The sequence below is a fragment of the Topomyia yanbarensis genome, chromosome 3 (assembly GCF_030247195.1).
Source record: "Topomyia yanbarensis strain Yona2022 chromosome 3, ASM3024719v1, whole genome shotgun sequence".
Taxonomy (NCBI): Eukaryota; Metazoa; Arthropoda; class Insecta; order Diptera; family Culicidae; genus Topomyia; species Topomyia yanbarensis.
The window spans coordinates 345,807,320-345,826,708 of record NC_080672.1 but is presented as its reverse complement, the minus strand read 5'-3'; the positions used below and the strand labels follow the sequence as shown (position 1 = coordinate 345,826,708).

The window sequence follows — 19,389 nt, the reverse complement described above, 5'->3', positions numbered from 1 at the left end:
GGTCTCATTATTTTGGGTTAGGGGCTCTTGAATTTAGGCTCAGGGCTCTGGATTATGTGGTGAGGACTCTGGGCTCTGTATTTTGGGATAAGAACTCTAGATTCTGGTTTCTGGGCTCTGAACTATAGGTTATGGACTATGGGCTATGGTATCTGAACTCTGGGCTCTGAACTCTGCGCCAGGGATGCCACATCGAAATTTGTGTTTCGGCCAAAAAAATCTTTTCACCATCTGTGATGACTAAAACAAGAAGAAAATCTGTTCAAATCTGAAATAAATTTCCAAAACATCTGTGAAAAATCACAATATTTCCAAAAATATGTGAAAATCTGCAAAATTTTGCATCAAAATGCCAAATCTGTGAATATAACCCTGTTCTGCGCTCTGGACTCTGAACTCTGCACTCGGACCTCTGGATTCGAGACTCTGGATTCTGATCGCTGCGGAATGAACTCTGGATTCTGTATTCTCGACACTGAACTCTTGATTCTGGAATCTTGACCCGCCTCAGTATTTTGGTTAACCCATTCATGCTCGTGTTGTTTGTGGACAACAACTTTTTTTAAACAGCTAAAAACTTTTGATTAAGGCAAAATTTGCTCACAAAAACAAGTATGGCTAATAAATGTGACTGATACCTTTCATTTGATTATTAATAGTTACAAGGACTAGCTCTAGAACTGAAGTTATTGCAATTAGTCTGATTGGATTCCGATGGAGCAGTGCTGCCAGGAACAGTTTACGTTTACGACGGAAAATGAATTTTTCTTATATCTTTGTTATGTTGCAATATTATTGAAAATTGAGAAAACTTATCAATTTAGACTGTCTTTTGGCTACATTTTCCACGCAATTGGACTATTGTTAATATTCTAGTAGAATTGTATTGAGCATTGGAAGATAAAAATTGAGCAGCTTCTAGCAATGCGAGAGAAGCACCTTTCATTGTGAAAAAAGGCTTTTCCTGTTTCTTGACCCCACCGTTTTCAAGGAAAAATAGTTTTGAAACCCTGGGCTGAATAAAAATACACTGAAAAAAATCAGCTTGAACAAGAAAAAGTTTTATCAAATAACTTTTTCTCCTTGAAAGTGCCCAACTTGAATTTTTGACGGTAGTTAGGGAACATAATTACAAAATTTTATCCAAATCAAAGATGAGGTTTTTTGTAAATCGACTTTAAACTTTTAAAATCATTTTTTTCAGTGTAGGAGTCAATGAAGAATTTTTTCAATATTTTTATTCAAAAATTTGACTAATTTCTTGCAAATTACTCCTACAACATTTTTTTGTAGAATTTGTCATTTTTAGAGTAAAGCCATTGGAAAGAAATTGGTAAAAAAAGTTTGACCCTTTGACTTGTTCCATAATAAATTAAATAGTACATAATAAAATAGACAAAACACGAATGATTTTGAACAGGATATTTTACGAATGATATTAGAAAAAAAAACTATCCAATTTAATTATGAATCCAATAAGGATTAGCCATATTAGTGCGATTTTAGTTCTAGGGTACAAATGTACCCCACAAAACCGTTTATGTATAGAAAAAGTCACGAAACCGTTGTAGGCATCAAAATTCATTTTGATTTTTAATTCTAAGAAATTTTGCATTATTTTGATATGAAGGTGGTAACAGTTTATATTACTGTGTCGCCATACTCTTCAACGCGTAACTCCGGAACCGGAACTCCGATTGATAAAAAATCAATAGCAGTCGATGAGAAGGTTGCACGTTTCATTTGAGTCTAACTTTGTGCAAATCGTTTCAGCCATCTCTGAAAAACAGAGGAAACATTTTTTTTCACATGCATTCATACACACATACATACACACAGAAATTTTCGGTTCTCGACGAACTGACCTTTCTATATGAGAATGGCAAAACTCAAACTTTTCTCCAGTTATGAATTATTTTGTTTATATACAAAATGAAGCAAAGCAACCTGGTGCCACGAACGCACACGAGTCAAATCTGTAACAATAAATAAAGAAGCTAGTCAGTTGCTAATTTTCTTTGGATTTTCTAACGTGGAGAGCTTCGATCACGCAACTTAGCAGTTTCGACGGCATACGAAGTAGTATTTCTCATGGATGGGGTCGTAAAAGTTTTTCTGGTAACATTTTATTTTTTTGCCGTTGCTATTAACTCTATTCTTTTGTGATCCCTTCTCATCAAAAAATGATGAGGAGGCATTGCACAGTCTGAAATATTTTATTGCATGTGAGGATCGTGCCATGGGAATCATTTTTTTTTTCCTTAACTCATTGCACTGAATCCGACCAAAAAATCGATTCAAAAAGTACTGGATGTACCTGAGAAATAATTATGAAGTTTGTAGTCAATTAGACGGTTAGTTTTGAACATCCCAACCGCCATAAGTTTAAAGACACATCCCCTCACAACGATACAAGTGACGACCAAAATTATGCCACACCCAGTGATGGCAGATACTTTGATGAACCGATTGAAGGCAACACACGCCAGAGACGACGATAACTACGTCGGTAGCCATTATAAAGTTGACGATAGGAATAAATTGTCCTCTCGTCCTATAGGGACAGAAATTTTGATAGCTCTATCCCAGCCATGAATGTCCACAAACCATTCATAAATTTACCCTACTTTTAACTGGTTCATGTTTGACTTACCACCGACGAGCACCACCGACATCAGGTTGATCGAAACGCCGTAGTTTGTTTCGTGGTTCAATCCCTTCAGGTAGACTTCCTCCTTGTGGTTGTCGACACGGGCAATCAGCCGGGCACCATGAACGTCGATTCGGACCTGCAGAAGAATGTGGCACGAGATTATTGATGGAATGTGGAGGGAAAGTGGATTCTATGGAAATATTTGATGACAATAGCAACGATTACTGGTTTAGTCGAAGCACACAATCATTATATGGTCGGTGTTAAGACCGGACTAAGTGACAATTGCAGCATTCTTTGCGCTATAATTCGAAATAAATTTTTGATATAATTCTTGCTTACTATAACATTTTTTATATATTTTAAAAATCTGGCAAAAGTTGAATGCAGCTGAATAAATGCATTATCTAGTGTTACCATTATTTCAATTTTCGATATTTTCTGTCTTAGTTCGGTCTGACATAACACCGACCATATAACTATTAAGTCTAATAAATTAGTGTCATTTTTAAGATCTCTTGTTAAAAACTTTTAAATTCAAGCAAAAAGCAGTGCGCTGTAGTCTCTCTCCTATTATTATAACATAGTATTGTAATAGTCAAAATAAATTGGAAGTGCCCGAAATTTTGTTTCCATCATTATTTTAACCTAGAACGAAGCTAAGCTAGAATAACAACATCCAACTCCCGTGTGCAGCATGGAACTGATCCGGTGGGATTAGACAGGCAGCATTTGCCCTAGTGTATACTTATGCACGGAACCTACGGTTAGACTTGACTGAAGGACAGGACGTACCTTCGTCCAACCGAACCAGCCTGTGGGTGCCATGTGTGAAGTATGTTTATATATGTGCCACTAGCAGGTTCGTACGTGTATGCCTTTATTCTAAGTGGTCGGAGGGAAGCGGTACTCACCATTACACTGTGCCACTCGTCCCGGTTGAGGCCTTCCCCGACGGTCACGCTGGTCGAGTGGTTACCAAACACGTGCACCACTTTGAGCTGGCCCTTCTCCACGATGACGTACAGGGCATACGGATCGAGCTTCACGCCGGCTGGGGTCTTGACGTTGTGATACACTAGCAGCCCGTGCGGCAGACGGGTGCGAAATTGGAATGATATTTCACGGCATAATCTGGAAATTTAATTAAACGAAATTTATGAGCTTCCTCTTGGTTCTGCTGGCGGCGACAGGAGTTGCGCTATCCCGGCTGGACGAATTGGACAAAGAGTAGGTCAGTGAATGACGTGAATGGGAGAGTGTGCTGTCAGGTGGTCGGGTCGAGTCTGGGGTAAGGTGTTTTGTTTTTGACGGATTTGGCGGGAAATGCAATTTAGAGATGTGTTTTGAATGACGTTTATGCTACCGGCAACAAACCTGGTTCAGATTTATCATAAGAGTGTATGATAGGAAACAAGTAACTTGTTCAGTTCGTTCAATAAATGCTCAAGCTGAATTTTTCTCCTAGTAAATTCTATGTTTTGTAACTTTCTTAAATTTCTGTGGTAAGTTAGGGGTTGAAACGTTTTTGTGCCTATAGACACCCATAATTTTTACTGTAAGTGATTTTCTCATTATGAAATACATTAAAGTACAGTGCCTTGACTTGCTAGCCGAACCACGGTTCGAAATCGTTATGGTCTCATCAGTAATTCAAAATCATCTGCTTACGGGACATCATCCGCGACTTGTCGATTGCTTGTAGTGTTCCTTTTAGGATTCAACGATTAGGTGGGACAGGGTTGCCACATACAAAGATTTTTCTGTAATGTCACAGTTTTATTTAACATTTTTTGGTCACACATTCTTTTTCACCGAGGACGGATTTTCGGCATTGTCATGTAAATTTCACAGATTTCCACAGATTTTTGAACATATTTAATCGGTAACGACATTCATTCGACTGGATGATATGAAATATTTTTGACCCTTTCATGACAAACTTTTTTATAACGCATATACAGCTTCAAACATAATTTACTGATGTCTGTCGAGGTTAAGAAACACGGAAAACCTGTTTTGATTAAGATATGTGATGTGTTTCTCTAGCAGTGCCAGAAGCTGATCAATTTTTACCTTACGGTGCTCAATACAATTCTTACAGAATATTAACAATGACCCAATTGCATGGGAAAGATAGCTGAAGACAGCTAAAATTGATGTGTCATAAGTTTTCGATAATATTCCAAGACAACGAAGATATATCAAAATATAATTTTTCACCGGTAACTGAAACTGTCTCTGGCAGCACAGCTTCAGCGGAATCCACTTATCTTTATTGCAATAACTTCAGTTCTACGGATAACACTTACAGTTATTAGAGCTCAAATTAAAGGTTATAGTCCCAGTTATTAGCCTTACTTATTTTTGTGAGCGAATCTTGTCTAAACCAAAAGATATAGCTGTTTAAAAACATTGTTGTTTATAAACAGCATTGGCATGAAGGGGTTAATATTAAGAGTCTTAGTGCTCAAGGAAGAGTGAGACGGTGAAGGAAGAAAGTTTTGAAAAGCGTGGAATAGAATCATAAGATCAAGTTTAGGGTTTCTCGACGACTTCACATTTTTTGTCTTCTACCGCAGGAGTCAGGATGTTTTGCATATCTGACATAGACTTTTATTTCTGTTTTAGGCACCAGATGGTAAAAAGCTTTATTTGAATAAAACACAAATTTCACTATGGTATCCCTGATGTGCTGGTCAAGTTGGTTCTTATACACCGATGGGACTAAATCCTCAGCAAATCAATAATCAGCAAGCAGCAATCAGATATCAGACCTCAGCAATCCACAATAAGTAATCAAAAACAGCAAAAAAAAGCAACTTATCCTGAACCCGGGATCTTGAATCCGTACACAGAAAACCTTAACCCGAATACCGGACACCAAAAATGGAGAACTGCCATTCGAAATTAAAGAGCCCGAATTCTCGATTTGAAAACTTATGCCCAGAAATTTGCAATTAAAAATTCGAATACCGAAATTGGATATCTGAAACCTTTAAAGTGGAAATTTGAAATTTGGAATCTGAAATCCGAAATCAGATATCTGAAATCGGAAAACGGAAATCGGAAAACGGAAATCGGAAATCGGAAATCAGAAATCGGAAGTCGGAAATCGGAAATCAGTAATCGGAAATCAGAAATCGAAAACCGGAAATCAGAAATCGGGAATCGGATTTCCGAAATCTGCTGAAATCTAAAATCTAAAATCAGAAATCCTGAAATCAGAAATCTGAAATAAGAAAAACGAAATCCAAAACCCGAATTCCGAAAGGAAATAAGGAATCCGCAATGATAAATCCGAAATCTGAAATTTGAAACCGGAAATCCAAAATCCGAAATACAAAATCCGAGATTCGAAGTCCGATATCCAATATTGGAAATCTGATATCCGGAATTTAAAATCTGAATCCCAAAATCGGAAAACCGGAATCTTGTATCCGAAAACTCGAAACTCGAAATCAGAAATCCGATTTTCGGAAACCAAAATCCAAGATCCAAAATTCGAAATCCGAAATTTGAAGACATGAATTCCAATTCGATTCGAAAATCTGCAATCCAAGTTAGGAAAACATAGAATCCGAAGACGGGAAACCAAAATCGGATATTCAAAAACCTAAATCCGTAATTCGAAAACTACAATCGGGTATCAAAGATCCGTAATCCGATGTTCGTAATATGAATTTCGGAAGATCTAAAATTTGAAGCTTGAAGCTGAAAATCGGGAATCCGAAATGTGAAATGAAAAAATCATAATCCAAAATCCGAAATCGGAATGGCGACACCCGAGATCTAAAAATCTAAATTTGAAATAGAAAATCCGAAAACTAAATACCGAACCCGTTATCGGTAATCATAACCTCGGAATTCGAATTCTTGTAATGGAAATTGGGATCCGATATCTAAAGTCGGAAACCTGAATTCCTTCATCCAGAATCCCGAATGTTAAAGTACGATTCACACGATACATCAGGCTTCCGTCACCGGTAAGGAACGTCAACGGAACGTCAAGATTAGTTACATGCAGTTAAATACATAGAAGCATTCACACACAACATCAACGGCACGGAACGTTTTGACGTATGGCACGTGTGAACGTATGGAAATGGTGACGTTCCGTTGACGTTGACGGAAGCTGATGTATCGTCTTAATCGTCCTTAAATCGGAATTCCGTAACCCAAAGCTCGAAATCACTCGAATTCCGGAATCCGGAGCCCGAAAAACGAAAGCCGGTGTCCGAAATACGAAATCCAAATCCGGAATTTAGAATCGTAAAATTAAAATCCGATATCCGAAAACCATCTGAAATCCGAAATTCGATATCGAACATCAGAAAATCGCGATAATAAATCCGAGTTCGGAAAACCGAATTCCGAAGACAAGAATAATGCCAGTTTTTTAGGAACCACAATCCGAACTCCAAGATACAAAATTCAATAACTAAAATTCAAAATCTGATATACGAAATCTGATATTCGAAATCCTAAATCGAATATCAGAATCTAAATTCTGAAACTTGAAATCGAACATCTAAAATCGGGAATCCAAAATATGAAATAAGATCTGCGAAACCCAAAATCCAAATTCTGTAAGGCGAAACCCAAGATCCAAAATTCGAAATTCTACATTCTATGCTCAGAGCATGTATAGAGAATCTAAAATGTGGAATCACAAATGCGAAAATCTGTATATTGGAGTTTGAAATCCTTAGTCAGAAATCAGAAATTAGGAACCCGAAATCGGAAATACGAAATCCGATGTCCAAAACCCGAAACCAGAAATCCAAAATCCGATGTCTGAGATTTGAAATTCGAAATCCGAAATCTGAATTTCGAGATCAGAAATCCGAATCCGAAATCAGATATCTTAAATCCGACATACAATACTGGAAATCCGAAATTCAAAATCCTAAAGTCGAAATTGGAAATCCGAGTTCTGGTATCCGCAAGCTACGAAATTCGATTTCCGGAAATTGAAACCCGAAATTTCAAATCTAATCTGAAATCCGAAAACTAAAATCCGAAACATGGATTAAACATCTGGTATCCGAAAGTTGTAGATCAGAAATTCGAATTCTGAAATTGGAGGACCAAAATCCAACAGCGAATCTAGCATCGAAAATCGGGAAACCGAAATATGAAATAAGCGTAAACCAAAATGCGAGTACCGCAAGTCGAGACCCGAGATTCTAAATTGCGAAATCAGTCACCTGAAATCCCAAATTAGACACCTGATATTTAAAATTCAAGATGGCGAAATCCGAAACCAGAATTTCAAAGCATGTAATCCGATAACCAAGTCTACAATTGAAAATCCGACACCCTAAATATGAAATGAGAAATTCTAAATCCAAAATTCTGATTTGCGATTTGATTTGAGATCAAGAAAGCGAAATTTGAAAAAAAAAATCCGAAAGCCAAATACGGTGAGCGTAATCGAGAATCTCAACCTCGAAATCCGAAATATGATAACGAAGATTGGAATCCGATATCTAAAGTCAGAAATCAAAATTATTAAATCCGGAATACGAAATCGGAAATTATAAATCCAAAACTCAAAATTCTGAATTAAAATAAGGATTCCTAAGTCCGAAATTCGCAATTCGAAATCCAAAATCCTAAGTCTGAAGTTCGAGATTGGATATTCGACATCCGAAGCACGAACCCGAAATCAGTAATCGCAAATTCGAAATCCGGCACCCGAAATTCGAAACCGTAACATTGTATCCGAAATATTAAATTCGAAATTCAGAAGCCAAAATCAGGAACTGGGAATCCGGAAATCGAAATGCGAAGTCCAAAACTACATCCGGCATCCGAAATCGGACATCCAACATCTGAAGTCCGAAGCTCGATATCAGATGTTCGATATTCGAAATAGCAACATCAGAAATCATAAATTAGACATCCGCCAAACTAAATTCGGTACACTCAATCCGAAATCTTAAATTCGAAATATGAAATAAAATTCAGAAAGCAGAAATCCGAAAACTGAAATTAGAAATCTGAAACTTAAAGCGAAATCGGAAATCTGAAATGTGACATTTGAGATCCAAAATGCAAAATTCTAAATCCAAAATTGGGGATCTAAAATCGGAGAATTGGAATTCGAAATCCAAAACATGATATTCAAAATCCGAAATCGGAAATCGATCATCCGATATATGAAATCCGAAATTTGAAATTCGCAAAATTCGCAATCTGAAGCTGTAGATCTAATATTCAAAATCAGACAATCGAAATACGAGATGCGCAATTCGATATCCCAGATTCGAGATCCGAAATTCGAAATCCAAAATCCAAAATCTGAAATTCGAAGCTTGAATTGGGATATTAGGCATCCGAGACATCGACATAGAAAATCCGAAATTCGAAATCAGGAATCAAAATACAATTTCCAACACGCCAAACTTGAAACCTGTAATCCGTCACACTCAATTCGAAATCTGAAATTCGACATCTGAAATCCGAAAACGGGAATCCGGGCCCCGTAATGTAGAATCCGAAACCTTAAATCAGGAATCCGAAATCGGACATCTGTAACCTAAAATGTGAAATCTGAAGTTCGAAGTTCGAGAGCAGATATTCGTAATCCGAAATTCGCAATCCGAAATTTGATATCCTAAATTTGAAATCCGGGATACGAGATCCGAATTCCAAATCCAAAATTAAAAATTACAAATTCCGATTTCGATGTCCAGCAACCAAAATTCGAAACCAAAAATCCGTAACATTCCACCCGAGATCCTAAATCCAAAATCATAAATCCGAAAACTGATTCTGAAGGAATCTAAAATTCGAAATTCCGATTCAGAAATCCGCAAGTGAAATGCGAATCCCGAAATCATCCGTAGCTCGTAATCATTATTTGGAATCATCTATAATTCGACCCCAGAAAATTGAAATCCGCAATCTGAAACCCGAAATTGGAAATGCAAAATCCGAAGCTCGAGATCAGATTTTCGGAATCCGAAATTCGAAAACAGATGTTCTGATATCCCACTTCAAAAACTAACTCCTGAAATTTACAACCCGAAACCCGTTGACTCAATCCGAAATTCGTAAGCGAAACACAGATTCCGTTATCTGAAATCTGTAATCCGTAATCCCTAATCCGAAATACAAAATCCGAAGCGTGAAGTCCTGAAATCGGGTAAGTAGAATTCGAAATGTAAAATACGAGTTTCGAAATCTGAATCCCGAAATTCAAAATCGAAAGTTGAAGATCGGAACCAAAAATTTGAAATCATAAATCCAAAGTTCGATAACAGCTATTCGAGATCACATATACCCAAACCGAAATAAAAAATCACAAATTCTAAATCTGACACCCGAAATTTGAAACCCGAAATTGAAAATGGTAAGCTTCCCCCCCCCCCTTAATGGTAACTACCTTTAACAATTTGAATTATTCGGTTAAACGAGAATTTCCTCTCCTTCTCGCCACGTGCAGATATACACTACAGCTATTTGCAGACTATCGAAGAAGCACCGTCGAAGATCATCAAGTATTACTGAATAATGTAATGACTGTACTTGTTCACCTAAACACGCACCGCTAGCGGCAAATCGTGCCCTCGTCAAACCACCGGGCATATGCAATATGCAATGCACACGATCCACGCTCTGAAGCACGACCATCAAAATATTTACCTTAATTGAAATGTTTGTATTGTGTCGCCGTCCATCTGGATGAATGTGTTGTTCTTGGCGAACATGAACGTTTTCTCGTAACCGGTTTCCTTGAACGTTAGCTCGGATCCCCGCAGCTCATCCGGAACCGGTGCCAGGGTGCTGCTGGAGGAATACTTCTCCGGCACTGCTTCCTGTGTTTGCGTCCGTAGCGTTGACGACGGGCTGCTGGTCGTCGTCAGCTGCTGTGCCGGTTGCTGCGTTTCTGCATTTTGCAGTGATAGAAACAGAACGCGTGGGCGCGTGTAAGATAGAGAGAGACAGAAGGTATTGAACGTTAGGTTGAAAGGTACGAGTTATGAAGTTATATATGCTTATTGAGTCACAGTCTAGTCTTCCTAGCTGGCTCCTAACTTTGCACAATGCACATACCGTCGTTGGTGTGATATTGTGTACCGAATGGGATTCGAGTGGCTTTGAGGTTTCGATTGATAAATTTCAAATGTGCCTTGGTACAAGATTCCACATCAGCGGCTGCATGGGAAATTAGTTTATCCGCTGGCTACCAGCACATTGCAATTATGCACTGCTATCGCCACTAGCTAGGAAAACCTCTAATTATAATATTCGAAGCAAACTCAGCAGACCATGAAGTCGCACTGTCAACAGTCGAGTTTCCTACGCCACCTAGATAAACCTAACCCAATTCTACCACCCCGTGCAAACTCACGTGTCTCATTAGCGCATTGCTGCATGCACTGTTCGTACGATTCGAAATTGTTCTGCAGATTGCCTCCGCAGCCGCCCCAGATGAACTGGGTGCAATTGTTGGTTGTTTGCTCGTAGCGGTAGCGATATCCGAAACCCTGACAAGGTCCGGGCTCTCCAGGACCGGTACATTTCTCTGTTGGTGCCATGTTCGGTGGTTTGCATTTCGCCGGGTTGTGATGTGAGACGGGTGCACGTTGGGGCAGCCACGAGCCCGACGGTGACCGGAAAGAAAAGAAAGCAACGAAACAACATCATCAAAATACGAGAGGGAATGTCGCACCCCGCAGGGGTGAGCAAGAGAACGTCGGGAATTAAAACTTCATACGGTACACTATTCCTTCCTTGGCCGGTTCTGAGTTGGTTGGAATTGCCGATGCCACCGGTAGTCGGGTGATTGTAAGGACGCTGATGAGAACGATGGCGGTGGTGATGCTAGCGACGATGGCATTGCTGTGTCTGATTGAGAAATGATTTTTTGGCATTCTTCGAGGACAGATTGTTGAAAAACGGACCTGGAATTGAAAAAAGGAAAGTCATTAGATGATTATTGAGGAAACATTTTTTTGTCACGATGAAATGAGTTGTCCTTAGAATGGCTCACATCAAATATTGGAGGTATGTTCTATTTATTGTAGCAATGGTCGAAAAAAATCTAAAAATAAGTTCGTGCTTTTGCCTTTTGATATCTAATTGATTTGGAATGGTTCTGTGTGTTAGGTTAATACGGGGTGTTTTGGATTTGGAGATTTAAAGAATAGGTCGCGCATTTTGAAAAAAGTGTTGTTCATTTAAATACTCCTATGCAAAGATCTAATTCTGATTCCGGAGATGTTAATAGATGAAATGGTTTAAAAAGGGATATTTTGGGATGCAGCGAATCCTTGGTGCCATAGAGGTCCCATCCGTCACGATCGCTATTGCGAAACTCGATAAAGATACCTTTCATTTGAAATCATTAGTATTAAAATATGAAATAAATCCAATCATTGGGATTTCATTTTATATGATATATTTTATTGTGGTAAATATGTATATTAAATATTCATCTAAATGTTATCAAATAATTTATTAGTTTCAACAAGGAAGCTTTATAAACTTACTTGATAATCTTACATTTTTATAATATCTTGAGTTGTCATTTCATAATGTTTTGATATAAGATTTAAAAAGTTTCACCCAAGATTACCCTATTAGAACTCTCTTTCGTGCATAAACACTAAAACACTCCATACTTTTTTCTGCTCTTTGTCCCCACGGAACTGTATCAATGTTTTGCTTCGAGGGGGAGTAGTGGGGGCTCGTTGTGCTTCAATCGAATCTCTTTTGCTTCTCGGCGACTGGTAAGATGTGTGGGTTTAAAAAGCTTTGGAAGCCTGGCCTGTAGTGTATTAACACTGTGTATTTTTCTGCTGAAATCTCAGCGAAAAATTAGTTTACCGAGTGTTCGGCTGTTCAAATCTCGGCAAAAGTTGCAAAAAATGCTGAGATTCGGTAGAAAAAATGACGTGTGCAGTACACACTCTAATCTAACTACTTAGTAGTTAGTTCTTACAGTAAGGTTACTGAACCCCCCCCCCCCCTCTCCCCTTTCACACACTACTATACAACGTGGCAATTTCTGTGTGGTAATAGGAAAGCTAACTGTGGGTCGAGAATTAGTGCTCTTCCCCTACAAGGACAATCTGGGCGGCAAACTTCAGATTGTGTAATTGACTGAACCTTTCGGCTCCCTTGTGACCTTTAGTACCACTTCCTGATTGAGCTCCTGACTTGATCGCGAACTACCCAGTTTATTCCCTGATGATGAACCTAGCCTATTCAGACGGAGAGTTCCCCAGCAAGAGAAGTTCTCCCGAAATTGAGACATGGGAACTGGTTATGCACTAGTTGCGGCAACAAAATTTGCGGATTGGGCAATCAGCCAGGTGCCGAGGTCAGTTCGGCGATTACAGTGGAGCGGGGCGTCCGGTTCGCTAGTACCCCGACGACCCATACCCACTGTTCTCTCACCGTCTACTCGACTATTTAGTCCCTGACGGTAAATCTAACCTACTCCGGCTAAGAGGTGAATGCTCTCCCGAAACCGTTGCTCACTGTCCATCACGCTATTTCCGCTGTAGGATGATCTGCATGATGTCCGATCCTCCCGTTTCAAGCATCTCCTTGCGCGTCACTTCGAATCTCGAACGTGCGAAGACTACATGCTCCGGGGTTTCCTGGACGTTCTCATACTCCCGGCACAATGATGATGTTGCATGTCGGAACCGATTAAGATACTTCCTCCTCCGTGGTCCGAACGATAGGTGCTGTGTCAGGTGGAAGTTCTTCTCTCCGTGGTTTCTATTAACTAATGTCGACAGGTTTGGGATGAGCCGGTAGGTCCATCGTCGTATTGTCCCATTTCTGCTGCCACGTCGCAATCGAATCCATTTTCACCATCTTCTTCACGTTTTTGATGTTTCTTCGATTGTAGCACTCGATATCCTTCGGTAGCTCGCGACTCGCATGGCTATTAGTCGGAACGTCCTGCTCGGCCTTTTGCTGTTCCACTTGGTTTTCAGTGTCGCACCCCAGGCAGCATCGATGACGAAACGCTAGATAACAGTCGTCTCGTGCTGCTTCTAGGGCCGCCAACGTTTGGCATGATCCTTGCTTTTGCGTTCATTGCCTTCGCCAACTTTCCGCAGGTGTAGTCGACGTGGTTGTTGAAGCTCAACCGGTCGTTGATTACGGTAATTCAGTGCACGCTTCGATTCATTCATGTTTTCTCCGACATCGATCAGCATTCGCTGAACCTTCGCTTGGCAGTTGCTGACTAACATCATCTCCGTCTTGTGGTGAGCTATCTGCAGCTTGACCCTGTTCATCCAGTTCTCGATCGCGTCTATTGTCTCCGTCACTAACACCTCCATTTCTTCAATTTCTCACCCATCCCCGTTAGTGACACGTCGCGAAACCCACGATTTTCACTTTCCAAGGCATCAGCAGTGTTAAGACCCCATCGTACATCCCGTTCCAAAGAGTTAGTCCGAGAAGGGAGTCCTGAGGAACGCCGGCTGTGACTCGCAATGACTTCTGCCCTTCGCTCATTTCGTACAGCAGTACTCGGCTCTGGAAGTAGCGATGGCTTCCCAGTACTTATGTAGGACTATCCTGAATATGTCCGAATATTCCAGGATCGTAGCTTTCAGCACCATGTTTGGTATTCCATCTGGAGCGGGGGCTTTCTTTGATTCAGGCGCTTCGACGCTTCTGCAAGCTCATCGTTAGTCACTTGCCGATCGTCCGTGTTTGCTCCTTCTACTTCGCCGTACGGTGTCGGTGACCAGACAGTTGAATTCGTGGGAAAAGACCTTATCTTCAGCTTACCCGGGCCCATTTCGGCTGGCATTCGTTGAGCGTTTCATTTTCGCCATCACGACTCGGTACGCGTCGTCCCAGGAATTGGCGTCTATTTCTCGGCACAGCTCCTTGTGGCAGTCTGACTTGTTAAGACTGATATCCCATTTTAAAGCGGGTCTAGCTTCCCAAAATGCTGCCTTGCGCTCTTCACTAACTGGCTCCGATATTGTTCTCTGAGCCCGCCTTTTGGCTCTGAGACAAGCAGCGCTACGCTACGCTATGACTAAGTGTCTCGATCTACGCCGTCTATTGTGTTGTTCCAGTTTTCGCGGCATTGTGGCGTCACAAGCCGCCACAATCCTTCTTGTTAGATCAGCCGCAACCAAGTTCTCAGTTCCGCCGTTCGGCCGAAGTCTTTGTGGAAGGCTTTCGTCTTACACTTTCGCTTACCGGTCACCTTTCTCCGTGCTGCAAACAGGGTTCCGCCGTTGATCGATATGGTAGCGAATCACCATACTCTCCAATCCATATTCGCCGTTAATGAAGGACTACAAAATGTGACGTCGATAATACACTACCCCTTCGAAATGTGCTAACGAAACCTTCATTGCAAAATTGTACGTCTAACTCCGCTAAAGCTTCCTGCAGAATGTGTTGGTTGCTCTATTGCCCCACTCCACAGCCCAGGCGTCGAAATCACAAACAATGACTATCGGCTTTCGGTTGCTCAACTACTCGGTTAACTACTCCAGGCTTGGGCTGAACTGCTTCACTGTCCAGCTTGGACGAGCGCAATAGCTGCACACGACGACTCCGTTGATTTTGGCAACCACGAAGCCCTCGTGTGAACGTTCTACCACTTTTTGAATGGGGAATCTGTCCATAACTTATATCACAGCCGATCCCGGTCTATACGTCACCTAATTACTGTTATCAGGGATGACTTGGTTCGGCTTTGCAATCAAAGCAACATCACACATTGTTTCTGTCGTAGACTGCCACTGGGGTGCAAAGCAAGCACTTCGGCCGATGGATTCGATGGAAGAAGCATAATTAAATTCGATTTATTTATTGTTATTTTATTGTTATTTTATAGTGTCGAGTAAACGAAATTAAAAAAAAAGTTTTAGGAAAATCCAATAAATCAAGCATTTTTATTACATATTTGCAGAGGTTGGAATATGCACTCATTTCAACGAAAAGCAGTTTATAATAGGGTGATGTGCCTATTATGGCAGTAGAGCCTATTGTGAACCTACAGGTACAGGTGTGCAAAAATATGCTCAAGTTATAATCTTTATTTGTTGTGCACATATATATTTAGAACAATGCTTTTAATTAAAACAAAATTACCTAATTGAAATATCTACTAATTATCGTAACTCACGTAGTGAACTGAAATAGAACGCAACGGCGTTTACCAAAATAAACACTTACGAGCCAGCATTTACCGCTTTATATCTCGTTATACCGGCACAAATATATTAAACATTGCACTGATATATACCAGGAGCGGAACCAGAGAAAAAATCGGCAGGGGTCCGAAATTTTGATTTTGGAATAAACATTGTACTACATGTTATGCGTCAAAACCTCATTTAATTTAGATCAATTTTGGTGGTCAAATTTGGTTTGAAATGATTTTAAGTTTGGAACTAATATAAAACTGAAACTAATTCAAAAATTTTCAACATGTTGAAAATATTCGGTGGGGGTCCGGATCCCCAGGACCCTCTCCCTGGATCCGCCACTGATACATACCTTTATTTTAGCTGGAGAGCCTTTTTACGATTATTTCACTTTAAAAGAACTCGTTAAACACTAGGATAGACCTAGTGTTTACGTTTGTTTTGGTCGGCAGAATGATTCGTTTTACAAATCTCGCGTTGGCGTCGATGATCTGGATACCTAGTCAGAATCGACGCAAATGGAATATGAGGCATTGCGTTTCAACTAGATTGTTTTTCGATGAGGTGGAAATTGGCACATCCAGGAGGCGACAATTGGATCGTTGAGGTGGAAATAGATGCTCAGAATAGAACATTTTCATTTTTGCAGAAAATTGAGACAATTTTGCCAAATAAGCATTATATAGATGTTTAAGAAACAGTACACTGATATTTTATTCTGAGAATGTTTATAGGTAATATACTGTCCATGATCGCATATTTGTCCCGTTTTCTATGGGATTTCCTATCTTTATGGGACTGATTTGCGAGCATGGGCAGTATAGCTTCTTTTAAAGTTCTTCAAAAAATAGTGCCACCCTCTCCCTAATGATGCCAAAATAGGCTCATCACCCTATATTCTTTTTCCATAGTAGGCTTAGCTTTTCGTTGTTTAGAAAATTGCGAAAGTTTACTGACAATGCAGTATGGAAGCGCGATAATTTCGCTGTTCCGAATTATCCCAAGCAACACATGCAACATGTAATGGCCGCAGTTTGCTGCATAACCATAAACTTTTACTAGTGCGCGTTTTTGGTTGCAAGATGAGTTGAATAACGGTTGATGTACGCTTTTTTCAACTAATTGTCTTGTAGAAACTACTAGTCAACAAACGGTGTTGCTCGGGATGTGATAAAATAAGTGCAGGAAAAATAATTAATGCATTATATACCATAGTAGCTATATTTTAACATTTCTACAGTCCTTTCATTCTAATAATAGATATTGATACTCATTTGTGTGTTCTTATGCTGTAGCATTGGTTTTTCTACAAATTAGTATTGATCTCCAAAATATTGTACCGTGAAAAGATGAGGTTGGCACAGTTTATAAAGAACAGTTGCGCAAAGAGTGAAGTCAAAAAAAGCCTACCTATCGAGCACAATTGGTCGGTGTTAAGTCAGACCGGACTAAGTCGCAAAACATCAAAAAATGAGATAACGATAACACCGGATAAAGAATTTCTTCAGCTACATTCGACTTTTGCCAGATTTGAAATATGTAATCATAAACAAAAATTATTGCAAAAAATAATTTTCAATTATAACGTAGAGGATGCTACGATTCAAGCTTTAAACCCGTTTTTCTCGAAATCAATAATTTTTCACTTAGTCCGGTCCAGTGGTGCAAATTTTTATTTTCAAATGCCAACTTTCAGCTCAATCTTAATCATTCACTTTCAAGTTGGCGGGATTTTCATAACCAAACCGTACATCGTCATTTCAAATTGATGCATTTTCATTCACCAACCAAAGTTGTCATCTGCTTTGTAGAGACCAGTTTAGGTTAAATGTTGACATATTTTGTATTTTCAAGCTTACATGAACAGTAAGAAGAATGTCTAGAGTAGTTTTGCTTGAAAAATCTAGTCAATATCCCAGAACAGAGATATTCACAGGGTCAATGAAATCGAAAATGAATGGAAAATGATTGAGCAACCCGGCTGTTTGAATGAATGATGCAAACGAAAAAAGGCGCATTGAACATAGTAGGGCATGATTTGAGATTTGTTCTTCGTTCAAGTTCAAAACAACCTGGTGAAAATTTGCAGCTCTGGTCCGGTCTGACTTAACACCGACCAATTGGTCTCTGATACCTCTGCAGCAAAGCTGGATTCTAATTTCGCTCGATAGGTAGACTCTGGGAGAGAGAAACAGACTCAATAATTGTGAACGTCATACCCAGCCAGAACGAAACTGTCACTTCGAGCCACAAAAAAGTGAACATTGAGAAAATAAAAGTATTGTTATTGTATTCTTGCTTGAAAATGTTTCCGAACAATAAGTTTCCTTGATTTTTTTGTCTAGATTGGGCAAAGTAGTAAATATTATCAAAGTTTTTCTGCGATTTTAATGTCATTTTTAGATTACCCAGATGAATTTTTCGGTAATCCGTACTGCCATCATCAATTAAATTGCATTTCTATGTATTCAATGATAAATAAAAATTTGGATGCGTTCAAGAGTTTCAAGCATCGTTTTAAGACAATATTGCGACCTTGCTATAATGTAAAATATTAAAAACGCAAAATTTATATGCAAATTTCAAATCATCTTGACATTTCATTGAATTAATCCAACTACCAGACAGAACGACAGTTTTTAAACATAAGGAGGAAATAATCACTATTAAAACAACTAGTGGGAGGATTCAACAAAAGTGTCTTTTTCACTTGAATTTTTATAAATCTTAATAAGTCTTTATGGTGTTTGAATTATGTAATTATTCTGTATCGTCGCATAAAAGCTCAATGAACTACGCCTAACATATGTTTTATGCTCGTTATGTAATTATGGAAAAGAGATGACGCTGTAAATGTTCTCTACTCCAAGAAATGGGAATGCAGAATCAAAAAATATTTTGTGACTTTTTTTTGGTTTTTTGATAATTCAAAAATACTTTTTGGTTTAAAATAATTGATATCATCTTTGTATTTAAAACATGTGAATTAAAAGCTTTTTTCATATCTATAGTAAAGAGAAATAAGAATGACGAGAATCGTGTGAAGAGTTTTAAAAATTTGTGGCTTATTAAACAATTTTAGAATGAGTGACTTGTCAGATTTGACGGTGCCCCAGTTTAAAGTTTCTTTTGAGGGTGTACTGAGAAAATGAAAATCAACAACGTAGGCCTAGATGCATGCAACTAAATATGACCAAAGTTTCGATAAAAGAAATTAGTAAGTCGCCTCGACATCAGGTTTGACATCGACAATATATTTTTAGTGTTCGGGTGCCCATAGATTAATCAGATGATCCGATTCATTAAAATATTACATTTCTATTTATTAGTTAAAAACTTACACTTCGAAAGTTATTTGCAGCATAACCCTGTTGTATAGCAAATGGTTAAATTTGACAGTTTGACAGTTAAATAATTGTTGTTGGATGATGTGAAAAGAGAGGTGGAAACAGTTTTCTGTACTTTATTTAGGTTGACAATATTTTTCAGTAGAAAATAAAGGGCAAATATGAAAACGAAAACATGTTATGTCAAACGCTTGTTCTGCTATTTTATTATGTGGATCTTTAAGTTCGAAAGTTG

At 39.0% G+C, this 19,389-nt stretch overlaps 1 protein-coding gene across 8 annotated transcripts in view; it reads right to left on the bottom strand.

The window, feature by feature from the left end:
* The window catches only part of LOC131694102 (axotactin), a 147,694-nt gene that overhangs the window by 45,143 nt on the left and 83,162 nt on the right, over nt 1-19,389 (bottom strand). For 7 of the 8 annotated variants that reach the window (XM_058982486.1, XM_058982493.1, XM_058982490.1 and 4 more), the window contains exons 3-7: nt 11,382-11,568; nt 11,016-11,189; nt 10,307-10,550; nt 3,568-3,787; nt 2,654-2,789 (exon numbers count right to left, since the gene is read on the bottom strand). In XM_058982486.1, the coding sequence (XP_058838469.1) occupies nt 2,654-2,789; nt 3,568-3,787; nt 10,307-10,550; nt 11,016-11,189; nt 11,382-11,538 (931 nt within the window). In that variant the 5' untranslated portion in view covers nt 11,539-11,568. Of the gene's footprint in view, nt 1-2,653; nt 2,790-3,567; nt 3,788-10,306; nt 10,551-11,015; nt 11,190-11,381; nt 11,569-19,389 lie in introns of those variants that run through there. The other variant, XM_058982491.1, reaches the window with a different exon arrangement.